The sequence below is a fragment of the Haliaeetus albicilla genome, chromosome 7 (assembly GCF_947461875.1).
Source record: "Haliaeetus albicilla chromosome 7, bHalAlb1.1, whole genome shotgun sequence".
In the NCBI taxonomy this organism is placed as follows: Eukaryota; Metazoa; Chordata; class Aves; order Accipitriformes; family Accipitridae; genus Haliaeetus; species Haliaeetus albicilla.
The window spans coordinates 14,264,125-14,283,595 of record NC_091489.1 but is presented as its reverse complement, the minus strand read 5'-3'; the positions used below and the strand labels follow the sequence as shown (position 1 = coordinate 14,283,595).

At 38.2% G+C, this 19,471-nt stretch overlaps 1 protein-coding gene across 3 annotated transcripts in view; it reads right to left on the bottom strand.

The window, feature by feature from the left end:
* MTHFD1L (methylenetetrahydrofolate dehydrogenase (NADP+ dependent) 1 like) overlaps nucleotides 1-19,471 on the bottom strand; it is a 160,694-nt gene that overhangs the window by 96,028 nt on the left and 45,195 nt on the right. For all 3 annotated transcript variants that reach the window (XR_011325383.1, XM_069787010.1, XM_069787011.1), the window contains exons 17-19: nucleotides 16,001-16,077; nucleotides 12,226-12,366; nucleotides 4,032-4,100 (exon numbers count right to left, since the gene is read on the bottom strand). Coding sequence is in view for 2 of the 3 variants with exons in the window: in XM_069787010.1 (XP_069643111.1) it covers nucleotides 4,032-4,100; nucleotides 12,226-12,366; nucleotides 16,001-16,077 (287 nt within the window). In the remaining variant the exon portion in view is untranslated. The remainder of the gene's footprint in view (nucleotides 1-4,031; nucleotides 4,101-12,225; nucleotides 12,367-16,000; nucleotides 16,078-19,471) is intronic.

The window sequence follows — 19,471 nt, the reverse complement described above, 5'->3', positions numbered from 1 at the left end:
ATACTGTGACAGCTATGCAGACGGGGCCAGAAGGGTCTCCCACAACATTCCCTTGCAATCATGCTTCCAAGAGTTCATCCACACAATACGGATGGGAAGGAAATTTGGGTTGTGGAGTCCAACATCCAGAGTATCAGTTGCCAAGAGGCCCCCTGCCACTAACTTGAAATCCAAACACACTACTAAACCACTGGCATGGACAGATGCTCCCCTGGAGCTCTGAAATCCAACAGAAGAAAAGGAGGAGTTATTTAATAGTCTTTTTACAAGGGCAATCCTGGAAGAAAAATAGAGTCTAGGTACGGAAGGGAGTGAACGCCAGCAGGATCTCGGGAGCTTCAGGCACACCCTGGAAGAGGGACAACAATGTCTTCTCAGGCCAGCTTCAGTAACTCTGTGTCAGCCCATCCATCCCACTCGGCACAGTGCCACTTATTTTCGTTACACTCTTAATAAACTATATGGAGAAACAAACAGTGGCACAGGGATGCATTCTGCTGACTGTTTTCAGTACAGGAAATTTTATTATCCAAGTTTTACTAAAAGAAGATAAACCCTGAATGTCAATAAATATCTGAAGTTATCTGTCCACTAGAAAGATGTTTATAATTACCATCCTCCCCTCATTTTTACTGAGTGGCACTTTAAATGTAACAAGAGCAGACCATCCCAGAGCAGCCAGCCTGCAACTACAAAGACTTGTCCCGCAGAGCAGCTGCTCTGTTACGGATGGTATAAATAAATGCTAAACATTAAGGGATCAGTTCACAAGGGAACAAATCTGTCATGACAAACATGGATAAACACTATGAAATCATTGCGTACATTCCAAACAAAGTCATCACAATTCTATAGCATTCGATATAAGTTCTACTGAAGCCTACATTTATTGTAGGTGGAGAGCCCCGTGTTTCCCATTTTGAGATTTTACTGTCATTCCTGCATATAAAACACTGTTAATTACTAACACCTTGAGGTGGCATTTCTGGTGACATAGTAGCAGGGTTGCGATGGAAATCAACCCACCAAGAAAACTTTAAAAACCAGCAAATTAAACCACCCACATCGATTCACATATGAAAAAAAAGCACTGACAGAAGTTGCCAGTTCAGATCCATGCAGTACAGGCATTTGGGCATTTTTCATTTATGAACTTCTAAACCTCTTCTCCAGTGCATGCAGACGCCCATACAAAGCTGGTGCAAATCTACCAAGTAGGTCATTCTTCTCCCCTTTCATATGCCCTTAGAAGCAACTCCTCAGACCTCCACAGCTTAACACAATACCCATCTACAAGCGCTTCGCCAGCTCACAGAGGAGTGCAGCTTTCTCTGCAATGGCTACTTTCAGCCACTGCTACCCACAGGCACTATCACTTACAAATTATGCCAAATTAACTGTCAGTATCGGCTGAAGTCATCCAGAAGATCTCCTGCTCCCCCTCCTCAGGCAGTCTTTTTGCCATTCCCCAATACCAAAGTGATCTGGAAGACCTGCTTTGGTGAACAGTTTCATCCCTGCTTGCAGGACAGATCCATGGCACAGTCTGAGCTGTATTTGTGTTCTCTGTAATCATATTATTCTGTTTTTCCACCACCCGTGTACTGTAGGATCGTTGCTGATGTTACTGTTGTCAGTCAAGTCGTGGTACTGTTGCTAAAGGTCTTTACACTTGTATTGGGAATTTGTTCTTCCTGAAGGGATTAGGATCATGTCAGCCAATTACTGTTGGTAGCCTCTTTGGAAACTTGAGAGGTCCCTCTTCTTTTGGATGCTACTTATTAGGATTATTTCAAGTGTAATTTAGGCTTCAGTTCTCCTCATTTCTGGTTTTCAAGAAGAAAGACTTGCAATTCACATACTCATCAGAAATATGTCATTCCCTATAGCAGAAGAGGCATTATTACATCTGCCATCTCAGGGTACACCAGGATTAGCTTGTCTTCAAATCTGTCATGCTGGAGGGCTCTAAACTCACAGGTGGATCTCTGCACTACATTCAAGTGTGCAGGGCAAAATATCTTCCTTGTTCCCCTCCCTTCATTTTTTGTAAAAAAACGAAGGTATTAGAATTAGCACCTCTTGAACCTATTAACACGAATAATTAAAAATAATGAAAGGTATTTATTCACAACATGGGATATGACACAAGCTTGTGGCTCAAGAACAGCAACAACAGCATGGCCAGTAACAGAGTAGGCCATCAAATCTCTACACAAGAGCAATGACACAGTCCAAGAGGCCCACATCAGCCTAAGCACAGCACTATCTTGGAAAAGAAATAGATAAACTGGAGATTTCCATTCTTGGATAGATGGCTCATATTAGCCTGCAAGCCAACAGGTATTCAAAGGGTGACAAAAGTTCATCTCTGAGACTCAAATGGCAGGAGTGGAGCATGAAACAGTCTTCTGAGCTGCATTAGTTTGCTGTTTTAAAAATAACTTTGTAAGAAGAATTTTTGGGAAAAATATCCTTGGGCACTGCGGTCAGGGTCCTCCTAACAAGCAGTAGTGTTTGATGAAAGTTGGCAGATGTTTCAGCCATAGCACAGATTAGACTAGAAAAGAATACCACATAAAAGGCAGGAATTTTATTGCATAAATATAAAGAAATGCAGTGAAAAAAAAAAAAGCATGCAAGCTCCAGAATCAAATGCCTATCAATCAAAAGAAACGCTTCTGACATTTATAATTGTCTTTTAGAACACTACAACAAAACCACATTATTTTCTAACAGATATGCAAAATAGAGTGACACAGACTAAACACTCAGAATCAAAGCTACCTTGTCACTGATGCTTAACGCATACAATGTTATCCAAGTGGCAATTTAATACACAGTTCTGGCTGTGACGTTCTTGATCCTACGTGACCTCCAGTTTCTGCTATTGGATGTTATATTAAATTCTGACACACATATATTCTTCATACAGCCACATGAAAGAACAGAAGTTCTTTGCAGGAGAAAATAATTAACATGGGTATAGTAAAGTAACGTAGACTTAAATTCTATTTTTCTAATATTCCCTGAGAGTAGGTATTTGTCCCCATTCAAACACAAAAGCAAAAAGGTAGTTATCATTTTGACATGCTGCAGAAAATGAGACATTTTTACCAATTGGGGATTGCACTGGTAACTTTCTACATTCTTCAACTCTTCACCATACCAGGAATTGTTGTGAAATATTCCAGCTATGTAATTTTGATGGTCAAACTTTCAATAATATACATTAACTTTTCTCCAAATGCATTTGTTTCCAAAACTGCTCCATTATTTCCCCATTTTTCTTCTTCCCTCTGCCCATGAATATTGCTCAGCATTCAGCTTACTACTGAAAAGACAATACTAGACTGCCCAGACACAAAGTTTATGTTGTACCAATTCTGCATTCTTTGAGCTATTGGAAGAAAGCTCACTAGGGTAAGTGTAAAACGTTCCTCTCATAGGCCAGCAAAGCTTCATTTAGTCCCTGAAGGCACTATGGCAAGATAGGGTGGCTGTGAGCCACCTTTTGAAAAAGCATAAACAGGCAAAAGGACCATCCTGTGTTTCTGAATGGCACAAACTATAATAATAGAATGGCCTCAGCAAAGCATCTATATTCCACTCAAAATGCTGAGCTGTGGGAATCATCATGGGAACATACGTATAAAGGAAATACATAAAAAGGAAACTTCCCTAGAAGAGCGAGACGGGAAACAGAAAGAAGGCTATTACTTGGAAGCCCAACCTGCCTTCCAGCACGCTCAGAAGCAGTTCAACAGTGCACTGCAGCTTGTTTGCAACACTAGGCAAAATTACAACTAAAGCCAGAGTCTCAAAGAAAGGAAAAAAAAACACCAAAAAGGTATAAATGCAGTTAGAGTTGATTATTTAACATACACAAATGAACATTTGATAAAATGCCCTTATGGATTTGACCCTGGCTTGAACCTTGAAAGTTAAGCGCGGTCACTGGAGAGAAGCACAACAAGCACAATACGGAATTTGAAAGTCAGAGAAGGGCAGGCATCATAAGCCATACTCACCTCTAATGTCTGCATTAGTGTGGGCTTAATCGCATCTTTCATCAAAACTGCCAAAGCACCTGTTACTCCCTAAAAAACAAGAGTCCAAATTTTAAGGAAGCCAATTCTAAGGTACAACACTTCTGAGTTAAACTTAAGCTTACTGTTAAAACTGGGAAAAAACCTTACACTTCAAAGGAGAAAAAGAAAGTGTGCTCATAAACCATAATGGATAAAGCAGTGTTATAGTGCTGCATAACGAATTTTTTTAGATGTTACCTCAAGACTTCTAACATACTGTATTTACAGCATGTGCCAGAAATAGTAACGATTTTGCTCTGAATACACGTAAAAGGCAGTAGGTAAATATTCTTCCTATTTCATGAAGAGACCAGAAACATTAAGTGATCATCATGAGGATGTTCATGGGAACAAAAGACAAAGTGGATGCAGAGGCCTGAGAAAGTAAGAAAGCAGTAACTTGCTAAAACTGACTAAAGAAATGACAGATGTATTTCTTTCATGACAGAATCAATAGCATGAATCAATAGCTAGCAACAACCAGAAAGGGTATTTTTCAAGACTTGTACAAATATATATGTAATAGACACAGGATGAAAGCAGACACAGAATTGACTAGGGATAGATTATGAATACATCATGAGATTAAAAGTTAGAGGCACCTTACTATCATGATGAGAGGACAAAAGGAGCTGTGTGAATTGCTGCATTTTAGTTGTACGAAATCTTACTCCTCCCTAAAAATTTTGCTGGATAGTAAGTATAAATTTCATGCTGACAGAATTTAAAATAAGAGAAAGTCATGACATCCCTCTATGCTAAAATCCAATGCCCGTTTTAGAAAAAACTGGCTATTGCGTGTGCACAGCGCTATTAAACTATATGCAGAGTGCTATCTAGAAACCACAAGCATCTATTTCAATTTATTCCTAAATTACTTCAATTTTGAGAAGAAAATGTGTTTTGCTTTGAAAGAACTAGACCATGGATAGAAAAAACGCAGCAGTGTTATAAGTAGTGGCTCATTTGATTGTTTGAATCATCAAACTGTGTGAAAATTGGAATGACAGACAGATGAGAGGCATAAAAGTACGTGGTCATTACATAAGTACAGTATTTTATACAAATTCAAGTTTCCCCTTTCTGAACATAGACTTCAGAGGAAAATGAAGCAGAATATTTGCCCTTGGATAAAAATGGATTGAAACCAAGATAGCAAAACTGGTTTCTACTAAAGCATAGCAAGTGTTTCCTTGGAGGAGAGTGAAGGAAAGAAGGAGGAGGGAAAGATGTTTCTTCTCTTTGCATTTTGTAAGCCTTCACTATCTACAAACCCCAATAGACCCACAAAGACGTAATAAGAAAAACTGGTAGCAAAACAATATAGTTTTCCCTCTTCTGAATTAGTAAAGAATAAATTTTAATTCATAAATCTTAATGTGTTAATTTTAGAAGTTAGGACCAAAATGCAAGGAAACACGAGCGTGCCAGCTCCCTGTCAGAATGGCTGAGGCTCCATCACTTCCATAGAAGCAGCCTGGTGCTATGTTGTACCTATACCCAACTATTCTCATTTGATTCCAAAGCTGACAGCCTAAATACAAGGAAAAGGAAAATATGTTAGAAAGAAAAATGAAATTATTACTGCTTTTCACTTCCACAGGCTCCTTTATAGCTACAGATTGGTTTAATTGGTAAGATTATAAACTACTTATTTTAGATAAAGAACTTAAAAATGCAGAACAAATATCAGCAAACAGTATTTCATAAAGGTTCATTTAACCAGTATCCCATAAAATTTACTGCTTTTAGAATAAAATGTAACTTCAATATTTTATCCATAAATGAGTTTTCTTTTTAGGACCATGTAAAAATAACTGCCACTGTTACTGCCTTTGATTTCTTGTATTAGTAATTTGTAAAAGTCTTTCTGAAGTGGGTCTATTTCTTAGGATATTAAATCTTAAATCTGTTCAATATAACAATTTGCTTTATAAAACTGATTTGATTCACTTCCAAATCTGAAGCACTTGCAAAATAAAATGGTGAATACCCAGTCCCAGCTCTAACAATTTAAAATGAAATGGAACAAATCTCAATCCTAGCAATTTCTTTATTAAACCCCAGTTTTTAATCCTACTGATTTATCAAAGCAAAAATATTCTTCTTCCTGTTGATCATAGCGCAGAATTTGAATTAAGTAAAAAAAGCCCAAACAACAGAGTTTGCAATATAGTTATTGAATAGATCTATAAGCCTGTTTTTTTTCCTGCTGTTTGATCAATTCAGCAGCCAGCTAGAACAGAATTTCTCAGACCAGATGCACGGTTCTCCCCCTTTCCACCCCCAGCTGAAGGAAATTATGCTCATCACTAGCTGATAGCAACACAAAACTATAAAAGCTAGTTAAGCTGTTCGTCTTCTGTCTCACAGAAAGCAGAACCATGTACACACACTAGTTAGGAGGCAATAGATAATAGAAATATCTGAAAGAAAGGTTGGTTAATTTTACATTTTCTTCCTGTATCTCAGTTTTTCCATCATCATATAGTAGAAGCTATTCATCATTACACTAAAAGAGAAACAGATGCTGATAATTTCCAGTGCATGAACACCGAGATAGTTTAGTCTTACCACGTAAGAGGCAATTGTAATAGCTATTCAACTTTCTGGAGAAAAAAAGTGAAATTGAAAACTTTACATAAGATCTTCCAACTGGTCAATGGCAAGGTTAACTACCTGAGCAGCCGCGAATCAGCCATAATGCTCTTCTTGGGAAACCTGCCCAAGGACCGACAAGGGTTAACTCATGCCAGCTGTAGCTATCTGGTTAGGGGTTTCTGTTGCCTACTTCATGCTGGATGAAACCACCAACTCATTCAAAACAAGCACGCAAACAGCTATTTGCTGACCCAAGCCATGCTGATTGGAAAGAAGGCTTTGGGGGAGAAGAGAAAAATAAAATAAAATCAGGACACCTTTTTCTCCCCTCCCCCTCCTAGACAATAATGGCTTAAATCCCGTCTCCTTTGCTTTCTGATAGTTCTTCACCAATCTGGTAAAAGTAGTGAAGCAAAAAATACTTCCTACGCATTTTAACTTTTTGGGAAACTTCATCTATATTAGATATGCATTCTGGATGCAACAACTCGTTGTATCTAAAGCTGAAAGCAAAGAAAAAAAGATGCAAAGACTCCAAGCACACATCGAGTCTATCTGCCTTCCATGGTTCTCAAACAGGTTTGGTGTCAACAACAGTCCTCAGAAGCTAAACAGCCAATAAAGATTTCATATCTATCTGACATGACTCTGTCAGAATAAAGTTTTCACTCCTTCATCTCCCCAGTCCTCCAAGCAGCTAGCAAACAATTCCCACAGCTCGAAGTCCTGGATCTGATTCTCAAAGCTATTTAAGGAATCAGGTTCCCATTTCCAATTCAGAGAAGGTAGATACATTTTTTATAAAAAAATTAGAGGCTTAGACACTTACACACCAATTAAGCATCAGAGCACTCAAGGATCATTAGCTTTCCACTAACTCACTGTCAGAAGAAAGAAGTGGGACTCCGAATCATATGTATATGGACGCTCAACTCTCCTGGGTTCCCTCCTGGAACTGATCCCAAGTACTTCTGAAAGTAATACCCCTTCCATGAATCCACCATCCGTCAGGGCAGGTATGCTCCCCAGGACAGCAAAGATCATAGAGCACAAAATAAACTAGACATGTGACACAGGAAAGGCAAACTTAAGATGAAAAACCAAAATACTTTCAAAGCAACTTCCAGTGGAGCAGTCTCTGAAGTTTATCAAGAGTGGAAATGAAAGCCAGCATTAGATGACAAGGAAGGTGATTGAGAGTAACTACTGTGAAATGAATAAAGGTTATACAGACTGAAGGGCAGAGAAAAACCCATTTCTTTATAAGAAAGATAATGAAGTACTCGTAACTTCCCTTCATTTGAAACTATAACCTCTAACAAAATGATAATATTTTTCTGCAGTATCAGTTCTGTAAAAAACTAAACCATAAGCTGAGAAGAACTGCAACTACTTGTGCTTAAAGTGAAGTACGTACACAATGTTTCTGATGAAACAGAGAACAAAATATATTCAGCTGACAGATCATTTATAAAAGTAAATATGAAGCTATTTTTTTTGGTCCTGGAATTATTGAAATCTAACAGTATGGCACAGAAAGTAAGCTGAGAAGAAGTCTTATTTAAAAAAACAGTGACATATTTATTTAATATTTTTCATAGCTGCTGAAATACTGATCTAGGGCATACATACCCATTTAATTTCACATAAAGATACGGCATGTGTCCATCAAAATTCTACTATACTGTAAAAGCCAAAAAGCAATTCGGTCTTCAAAATACTGTACAATGAGCACCACATTTTGGCAAAGACTTCTGTAGGTTCCATTACAGAGGACAGATATTTAATCCATTACTCTTGTGGAAGGAGTCTTCTCAATTCATGAAATATTCAATTTATCTTTTTTCCATTACTCCTAGCTTGCCTCTGCATCTGGTTTATATCTGCCAATGTGTATTTTAGGTTTTACTATTGTATTATTATAAATATATTGTGTATAAAGTAAAAATTAAGAGCAATTGTGTTTTTGTGAAGTGTATTGTGTGTACATCTGGAAACAAATCACAGAGAAGGGTTTAGTGGTTTTGGTTCACATAGATTCCAATGAACTAAAGACTACTGTCAAACATTTAAACTTGCATAAATTCAATCTGGGTAGCATATATAAAACATGAACCCCAGAATTTTTATAAGTGACAGGTAGGACTGATCACCACCCATTATTCAGATTCTTCATGGTACTTCCCATAATAAAGCTGCCTTTAAAATTTGTTAAAGCTACATGTTCTTTGGGCTAAAATGTTCCCTTGTCAAGGGGCTATGATAGATTCAAACTTTTAAACTTGATTTTGTTTTATAAATCCTTAGGTCAAAATGATTGAACTGTTCTTGGATTGAGAGCATGCGAAAACCATGTATATTGCTTTTCCTACATTCATTTGTGTTGAGACCTTTCCTTTCTGAGCTATAAAGCTTTACCTCCTCTCTGACCCTGACTCGAAGGATGAAAATTCAGGAGGAGAATGGCTTCACATCAAACCTCTTACCACATCTGAAAATTTGCTCAAGATATAAACCTTGGGAAAACAAAAATTACAGTTCACAGATACTCATTAGGGAATGCTTAGCCTTGCCCCATCCTGCCCAGGAAGCTTTAGCTGCAATGTAGGGTGTTCTTACAGCCTAGGGTGTAACAACTATATCTACAGTCTGCACCAGGTCTGGGTCTGGACACCCGGACTACTAGCAAAGATCTCTTCTCCTGGATCCTACAGGAATCCTCTTTTAACACGTACAAGGAAGAGATACAAAAGAAGAGGGGTCAAAAGCTGGGCTTGCAGAAGAATACTAACAATATAGGCAGCACAAGCAGCAGGGGGAAGAGTAGATACTGCATTTAAAGTCTAGAAACTAGGTTTAGTTGCAAGCTGTTCAAACAGACTGACCACCTGTGGGAAGAAACCAGGAACAGAGATGCAATGCTAACTGATAGAACTGAAATTTGTCATCTTCGTACATATGAATTATGACATGGTATAGTCTTTGATTATACATCTCCTGCTATTATTTCCAGAGGATTCAACTTTATATAGTACAGTTTCACAAGTGCAGTAGTTATTCATAAACTCGCTCCCCTTGCACAAATTAAGCAGCATTTAATTTGATAAAGAAATCTTAGTAAGAAAACCCAATATTAATTTCCTTTTTTGACATTTCTTAAATCCCAACACCACTGCATCTGACTTCTTCACCAATATTAATAAGTCTGCAGAAATGAACAATTGTTCCTGTTTTCAGAAGAGAAGCCTGTACACACAAGGATCAAACTCAAAAGTATTCACCAATTTTGGATGCTCAACCTGAGACAACATAAAATAATTTCTCCTGGTTCAAAGTTCTTGATTGTGTTTCACTCTTTCCATAGATTTCAGCTGTTTAGCTCCTAGGTATCAAGCCAGACTGAGGAATGCCTAACTCCTCATGAACTGCAAGAATCAGTTTGTATGGACACAGCATCACAAATAAGCATTGTGAAAAACACAGGAAAAGAATTCAACTCTCTAAAAAGGCACTTTTCTGCCTTCACCATAAAATCACTTTCCTATTGTTTCCATAGTTCTCATCCTCATTTGTAACACACTCCACAACAAAGGAGGTAGGAGTTTCTGCACTTCATGATCACGACATGCACCCAAGTCCTCCCTGTGCCTGGTGTGAAGAAGAGAACCTGCAGAAGAAAAAGCATGCAGCACCACAGTTGCAGATGGTCATATCCTTGACACTGTGATGAATTTTTTTTCTGGGCAGTTCTTCTATTGTATAATATAGAACACTGCTTTAAAGAAGAACTAGAAACATATGTTCAGCACAAGTGACACTATCAAATGATTGAGACACTAAGCATAGGAAGTTTGTTTAAAAAAAGGCCAAAGAAAACCAAATTAGTAACAGACATTTTGCTGAGCACTACTTTCATTTTAGGCTCATAGTGGAAAAATTTTAATGTTCTTTGTGTGCAGTTCATAATTTCAGCTCCAACATTTTATTTCCACAGAGCAAAATGAAACAGACTACAGAAAAGCAACTGCTTTCATTCATCAAGCTGATTAGCATTAAGTGGTTGAAGACAGATTAAATATTTTGCAGTACTAATACAGTAAAGTACCTTCATACAAAAGCAGCATCAAGATTAAAATCATGTATTTCAAATGTAGTTTTAATTCTGACACTAAATTATTTTAAAGTTTTTGCATATGCATTATAAGGTAACTCGTTCCCCACTTCCCTCCATTTGGCCAAGACAAAGTTATGCAGTTGAAAAGGAAAATCAAAACTTCAACAGCTAGAATATTAAATGCAGTTCTTCATTTCTCCTGCATAATTGGGAGTAGTTGATTTGCTCTGAATTTTAATGATGACTGTACTTAGAACTTTTGGGACCCTTATCTTAATTTCCATCTTAAATCCAGGCAAGCTAGATATTATGTTTTCATTTCCTTATTAAACTGGAATCCATTAAGGCTGTGAAGGTATTCATGTCTTGTGGATTTGGTATCTTTGCTGAGAAGGCAAGATACTGGTTCTTTTGCTCATTCTAAAAATGCAGTAAGTTTGTGCAGATGTCCACACAAAAGGGACAAACAGGAAAACACACACATAGTCTGTGTGATACAGGCAGTCACTGCCAGCAGGGTGGCATGAAAACTCGGCTCCAAGACATATGACAGTTGCTATAAGGATATATTTATAAAAAAAGCATAAAAGCAAAGCATTGTCATATTTAGTGTATTTAGGGTGTGCTGCCAATCTGCAATATATTAACTTATTTTGGCAATTAGGCTTCAGAATTCAAGTAATGTAATGTTACAGTAAACTAGTGCCAATCACAGTGAGCCTACTCTTGGCATACAGCTGGATTGCAAGGGTTAACTGGTAGCTTCTGGCTGCACCAGAACCTGCGTAACAAACATGTGTGAGTTTCCAAACACTGTTTACTGGCTCGCAGCCTGGCTATAAGGGCTAGAGTTTCATATAAAGGAAGAACCTATTGACTTCTTTCAGAAGTTGAAGTAGGGAATGAGGAAACAGCAACTAACTGAATGAAGATAAGAAAGAAAAAGTCTTAATGATGTGAAGAGATAACCCTGTCCCAAGCACTATCAGCAACCTGTGAATTAAGAATAGCTTGTTTCCATTCTGATTTAGTGGTATAAGCATTCATGTGGTAACTATTGTTGTAACATCTGAGCACACTTTACAAGTACAGTAGCAAACTTTACCAGCTCTCTCAAATATGAGCTCGCACTTTGACTCCCTCCAGCACCAAATTTGTTTGCCTTAAGAATTGCAGAAAACTACCCAACTAGGTTATGGAGACCAGAGATTTCCTGAACCAGATGTTACCAGAGAGTTGGAGAAATGAGTTCTACATCTTGTTCTCATTGCAAGCAAGTTTTGGCCCAGAAGATCTTTCTTCGATATCTGACTGTGCTGTTCAAAGCAAAACCCTTGGCATGCACCTGCCTTTTTAATGCTTCAAGAGGCAAAACAAATACATCAGAGGTTATTCACAGGTCTACAGCACTGAACATACCAAATCCTCCGCTGTTACTGGTTCTCCATTCTTGTCATTAGCCACCACCATTTTCCCCAGTCTCTCCTTCATATCTTGAAGGCTGGTGGTGAGTGCCAGGATGGCCATAATTTCACTTGCAACAGCAATATCAAACTGAGCCTGTGAAATAGAAATGAGAATCATGAACCAAATCAAAGGCAGGTCAAATACACCCAGGGAATTGTCAGGAATAGACTCAGGAAAGACAGATTTCACACTGGAACTCAAACAAGTTCTATACTGTAACCCACAGCTTTTGAGATTACTCAGACTAGAGTAACTTCAAACACTTTGTTAATATTCCCTCATTAATTTTCTGTTACACTTCATTTACTTGGGGACCAGTCTTGCAGAGTGCTTAGCCCCTTGGCTCACATTATCCTCAGCAGAAGCTCCCTGAAGGACCAATAATTTTTTTTCTGTGGCAAAAAAGAAAATCAACAGATGTGTTTTGACCTTTACTGGCATGAGCACAACATTGTGTTGGGTTTTGGTTGTTTTTTTTTGTTTTGTTTTGGGTTTTTTTTTCCTGTAATGCTCTCCAAAAGTTTTTTATACTGGTTTCAAAAACATTCTTGTTACATTTGATCATTCCTTTTCTACATAAACTCAAAATTTAGAGTCTATGCTGCTAGGTCTTGTGCTTGACCCATGATAATGTAAAATATATCTTTGTCTCCCCGCCTTTGTTTTTTAAATGAACAAATATTTAAGTAAAAAACCCCCAAGAACTATATGTGGCATCTGTTCTATTGCTCTTGTAGAAATGCATCCATATTGTGCAGTATTTCAGCACAATGTAAGCTGTGGTCCTTACTTTTCTTTAAGAGCTTGCAGTATACATTAGCAGTATTTGTACTAATTTACTATTAGTAAAGCCCAGGCCACATGCTGTCAGAACGTAAAAAGAGAAGAGAGGCAAAGTGACTAATGTATTATGTGACAGGAATGCAACGCTGGGGGTGAACAAGAACTGCAGCTTCTTTAGTAATCTCTCCATCTCCAGCAATCAAAGTTTATACAAAAATTTAGTAATTGACATCCTACTGTTATGTAAAAAACCCCAAACAACAGGACTGTTTTTATGTCAGACCTCTACCAGATGTATCCCATACTGACTAATACCAGAGGAACCTGTTCAAATTGAGGGCTTTGCCTGTTTTTAAGAAGCATCTATATAGCGAATTGTTCAACATATACCTTACCACTTCTATCCATTTGCCTAGTACTTTAACAGCTTCTGCCCTTTTTTAATCTATGTTCCTGCTTTTAGATTCTGTCTTGACAGCTACAGCTCAGACCAGCCCTATTCAGGCTGACCTCTATGTACCTGCATGTTTAGTCAAAACTTCTGAAGACACTCCACTTTTCTGCATTGGGCACAGACAGGGAGAGATAATATACCACGGAAAACAAAAAATAATCCTGTAATTGAGATTTTCAGCACTGGGATTCAAATGAAATGAAGTTACAAAGCAGATTTTCTGTATTCCCTGGAAGCAGTTCGATACATAACAGAATAGCTGGGTACACAATGAACATCATTAGCATTGCGATGACATGGATACTACTATCTTTTCTGAAGTTAAGAATGTCCCCAGTAAGTCATTGCAGCACACCTAAGACCGGAAATAAGCCTGAGGAATCTATACCCAACACGAATACTAGAATATTATCTAACTTTATCAGAATGTTTATCAGGAGATCAAAAAAAAAGTTTTTATTATCATTGTTTCTATATAAACTCAAAAGGACAGGAAAAACAATCCCATGCAGATGCTCAAAGAGTGACATAATATTTAATTGAAAAAACAGGCAAAACCACTGTGGTAGCAGGTGCTATTTTAACTCTAATAACCTTTATACACCTATGAAGTGCTGGCAGAAGCCTTAGCTGTAAAATCAGTTCTCTATTGATGAAAGGATCCACCCACATGGATTCAATTGCAGGATCAAGGGCATCAGTCATGTAATACTCTTTAGAAACCACAGCGTCCCTGTTCATTAAAATGCAGACTTTTGCGCCTGCTGTGCTTTGCCATTTTACACAGGTGTCGTTGATTTTAAGAGTGCTAGAACATCACTCCAAATATTTATAAAATGCATCTGTTAACTATGAAGTCCTGTTTTCTCTGGATCTCTGGCTAGGCTCTGAAATGAATTTTCCTAACTGTTAGCTCTATTTCTCAAGTCACTAAGTGCATGTTAAAGAGGGAATGGATATGCATCAGTCCAACATATCAAAATTGAAAGCACCAAGGTCATTTTAGCCAAAAGAATACAGAAGCAACATTTGACAGCCATATGTCAACTAGTACTCTACAATAAAACAACCCACATTTAACTCAGCAGTATAATTACAATGGTAAAAAGCTGCACAATAAGGCTGGCAGAACCTGGCTTAAAGCTAATAATCACATTGAGTCACTGAAACAAATCTAAACATAGGAAAACATCTCAAGTATTGAAGGAACTTTTACCAAGTATAATATTTTGTAGTCACAGCCCGTTATCAGAGATTAGGATTAGCTAATATTGAGTTTTCTGTAAATTATTGACAGGAAACTCTCTACCCCATGTGTTCAAAACCAAAACAAGACAGCATTTCTATTGGAAGGTGTCCCTGCCCATGGCAGGAGGGTTGGAACTAGATGATCTTTAAGGTCCATTCCAACCCAAACCATTCTATGATTCTATGATTTCTCTTTTAAGTTCTTCTCTCCAATTTGACTGTTTTACCTGCTGAATGGAGCAAAAACTTTAGCACTATTTTTTGTTCTCTTTTAGGCACAAAGCCTAGAAGAGACCTGAAATTATAAAGAAAAATTAAAGATAGGATTTCCAAAATGAATGAAAGCCTTATCTCTACCACAATAGCTATTCACCTCAAAATAGTCAAAACTTCATGAATTTCATGATCCAGAATGTTAGGTTACAATATCTTCATCGAATTAGGAGCAACTCCGAATCATCACAATGAGTTTGTTCCACCCAGCATTACTGTTCCACACTGCATTGTTTCAGAAATGGATTTATCCACATGACACCAGGAACACTTATTCAGATAGTGTTGGAAAAGTCTGGCTGTCAATTTGTCAGTAAGTTCTTTAATAAACTTCCAGAAGCTCTCATATAGTAATGTAGGTTAGCTTTTTACACTGCTGAAAAGTACACACATACTCATTTTCTGAATTATCCCTTCAAGCCTACATATTAAAATTAAGCACATGCTCAAAGTTCTTACAGTTTAGATCCCAAAACTGAGATGTATGATAGGGAAATGAAAACTAAACAAAAAGCTAATGGTCATTTTCAGTCCTCACCAATGGGACCAACACATGACACACCCCTCCCCCCAGTTTTTTAACATTAAATTTAAATGTAATTTAAATTATATAAATACTATATAAATACTTTGAGGGACTTTTTAAAAGTAAGAAAAATCATACATATTAACCTTATGAGGGCATAAGGGCACCTTTTATGCTCATAAGATGACAATGTTGAACCCCTAACATATGCGATTTTTTCAAGTGCTTTTAACACATTGTGCGATATGCATTGGATTCTGTTCCCGAAACTTCAGACTCAGTTACTCGTTAACACAATCAGTTTCACTGCAAGAATACTATACAACAGCAACAGATGTTAGCATTGCAATTCAAAGTGGTATGCTGAAAGAACTGCAGAAACATCTCTCAGTCCCTAAAGCAAAATCTGTCCAGAATGTGATATATTAACTGCCTTTACATACCTGACGGACAAATCCTTTCTCTGTATTTGCCTGTCCAACAGTTATTTTGCGCAGGAATCTGTCATTTGTATCCACCACTGAAATAAAGGAATAGCAAAAGCAAAACATGTTAACAAGGACTCGGGGATCTGTTTTTTTCCAAGCATACCTGTTGTTACACATGTAAGATTCCGCTGCTTGAACAGTGTAACCAGACAGCCACACTCCTGCATGCTAGCACTAGCGCTGACTTGGGTTCTCCCTTCTAGTTGATACCATTAGATGACAGGCTGAAATAACTCAAATACAATTTCTCTGAACAGTATTTGAAGCTAACAGATTCTTAATACGCTAACATACAAATTAATATTTTACCTACATAAGAAAAATCTTAGTAGGTACAATGCACCTCAGACCTACTTCAAATCACTTGCTTAACCATTGACTTGTTAAGAATTGATTTTAAGACTGCATGACGTAGGTTAAACTTGGTCTGTTTCTCTTTTAAAGGATGATTATGTTGTCAGATTGGTTCTTCTAGACAAGTCACTTTCATGCACATCACAGTAACTAACTCCACATTCAGCTGCACAGCATTCAAAGGAAGTTTTTTCAAACTGCCAAGATCAACCATCTGCTATTTAACACAACTTCAATTTCAGACAATTGTATTTCTAACCTGGAAACACTTTTGGTATTGCAAGGGCATGTCCAAACCATCCTGTGGAACTGCTAACTTCACTAACAATCATCGCAAGCCAAGTTCTCCAATTCTGCACTGACAACACTCAACTTCAAATGTGCCTTTTTAGGAACCAAAAGCAAGGGCTGAGAATCATTGAAGAACTCTCTCATTTGCTGAGAACCGATCAGGATGTTTCTTACAAAGAAAGATTAGGGTGACATTTCTGTTTGTTAGAAAATGAGACTGAACTCCAAGACCTCTCGTTCCCAGGAATGGCAATCCCTATAAAATGCAAAAATAGGCTCCCTCTTTCTTACGGGCTCTTTAGACCTACAAATGTTTCAATTTGCACTAACCCTAAAAGAAATGGTGGAAAGTACTCTCGATCAGTTCGGCCAGTAGCCTGGCAATCAAATCACAATCTTCTGGTAGATGTAGATTTGAGCTCTGTTCATTTAGAAGCAGAGAATCAAGGAACCTCCAGAGAAGTTGTCTGTACTGCAGGTCAGTGAAATCACCTCCTCCCACTCTTCCTGCTGCTTTTGGAGATTAACAAAATTGTCTGTACAGAAAAGGACAATGTAATTACCCAAGAACAAGAGGGACTTTGAATCTCAATCCTACACAACCCCAGTTCAGGGTTGTGAGTGAGCTGGGAGAAAACCAAGGTTTAAGCCACTTCCCCTTCTTGGGCATTTCTTATGTGGCTGTTGTAAATACCATACGTGCCTTCTTCCCAGTACATGGTTGTCGTGGTTTAACCCCAGCCAGCAACTAAGCACCACGCAGCTGCTCACTCACTCCCCCCCATCCAGTGGGATGGGGGAGAAAATCGGGAAAAAGAAGTAAAACTCGTGGGTTGAGATAAGAACGGTTTAATAGAACAGAAAAGAAGAAACTAATAATGATAATGATAACACTAATAAAATGACAACAGTAGTAATAAAAGGATTGGAATGTACAAATGATGCGCAGGGCAATTGCTCACCACCCGCCGATCGACACCCAGCCAGTCCCCGAGCGGCGATCCCCCGCCCCGACTCCCCAGTTCCTAAATCTAGATGGGACATCCCATGGTATGGAATACCTTGTTGGCCACTTTGGGTCAGCTGCCCTGGCTGTGTCCTGTGCCAACTTCTTGTGCCCCTCCAGCTTTCTCGCTGGCTGGGCATGAGAAGGTGAAAAATCCTTGACTATAGTCTAAACACTACTGAGCAACAACTGAAAACATCAGTGTTATCAACATTCTTCTCATACTGAACTCAAAACATAGCACCGTACCAGCTACTAGGAAGACAGTTAACTCTATCCCAGCTGAAACCAGGACAATGGTATTTAGGCCCCTAATTTCTTCAGGCATTCCGTTTAAGGGATGGTGCAACACAGATTTGGCTAACTCATTTTGGTTTCTATTTATATACAGTCATACCCTGAAATACTACAGTACTGGCAGAAATTGCAGAACAGAGCCCAGCACATGGAAGCAGTAGCCTCACACCATGCTGTGGTACCATATGCCACCGTGAAGCCATATGGCAAGCTGATCTCTCAAGCACAAACTTACCCCTTTTCCTCCTAGGAAGCTCAGTCTCACAAGCAGCCTGAAGCAGCCCTAAATGTCTTTCCTGCCTACCCAGGCACTGCTGAGAGCAGTAACTAGCCCTCCCACCAGCCTGGACAGCCAGTGGGCTGCTTTTTATCCGGCCCTTCCTAGTGAAATCATGTAACCTGAACACTCTTACCATGAAATTATAACTACCCCTGCAACTCTTTCTGGTCACTAGGACACACTGGCTTTCTCACCATGGTCAGAATTCATTCCCCAGGAAGATTCCAATAGCTGCACTTAGAAGTAGTAAATTAAGAAATAATTGGTTTTGTCACAAAAGCAATTTTTCCTTCTCCAAATATTCCTTCTTCCTACCCAAAGTAAATGTTTCAGGAAAGTTTAGGTTCAACCAAGTGTTAGGTTTAATGTATCTACTTCCTTATCCTCTAGAGATATAAACAGGATCTGAATACCAGGGGAAGGGTAAGTAGGGGGAAGCTTTCCTTCTTTTCAGTATGTTGTACCTGTTCAAGTTAGCATAAGTTGACAATGGACTTCAAGCTTGTGACACTTCTAAGGAAACAGGTCCTGACTAAAATTAATTTTCAGGCAATCTGATAGCTTCCTCTTCTGCCCTACAAATTCCCTGGTACCTAATAAGCTTCACAGACATATGGATTGCAGAAACAATCCCAAATAAAACTTTTCCAAGTTATCTAAAACATTCCTAAACCCAATTTTTTTTCTGAAATGTTTAAGGTATGTACATCATATAGAGTTGTGTGGAATAGAAGTTTCACTAACATTGTTTGAGATGAATTAAGTAACTCACTTGAGGTTAACAGCTGTTGAGTAATGTTGCCTCCTCCCAAACCCGTGCTGATAAAAACGATGAGTCATATTACTCTAAATATTTATATTACTCCTTCATCCTAATACAGGTCTCTTCCAGACACACTGTGTGACTAATAAAAAACATCTTATGCCACATCCCCCAGTATTATCTTGAGAAAAATATCCCAAGTCTGAGATGACACACACACAAAGGGCACAGTAAAGCATGGCCAAGACTCCCTCACTTCTCAATAGATTCAACTTATTTCTCTGAGCATCACAATACATTCCATTTAACAATGATTTTGAACTAATAACTTTGGTGTTTGAGAACTTAGGAAGAAAACAAAATCCAACAGAATTTAGCTCAAAACTTTATGCAGAGTTTACTTGCTTAAAAACAAAGATACAGAAGTTGAGGCAA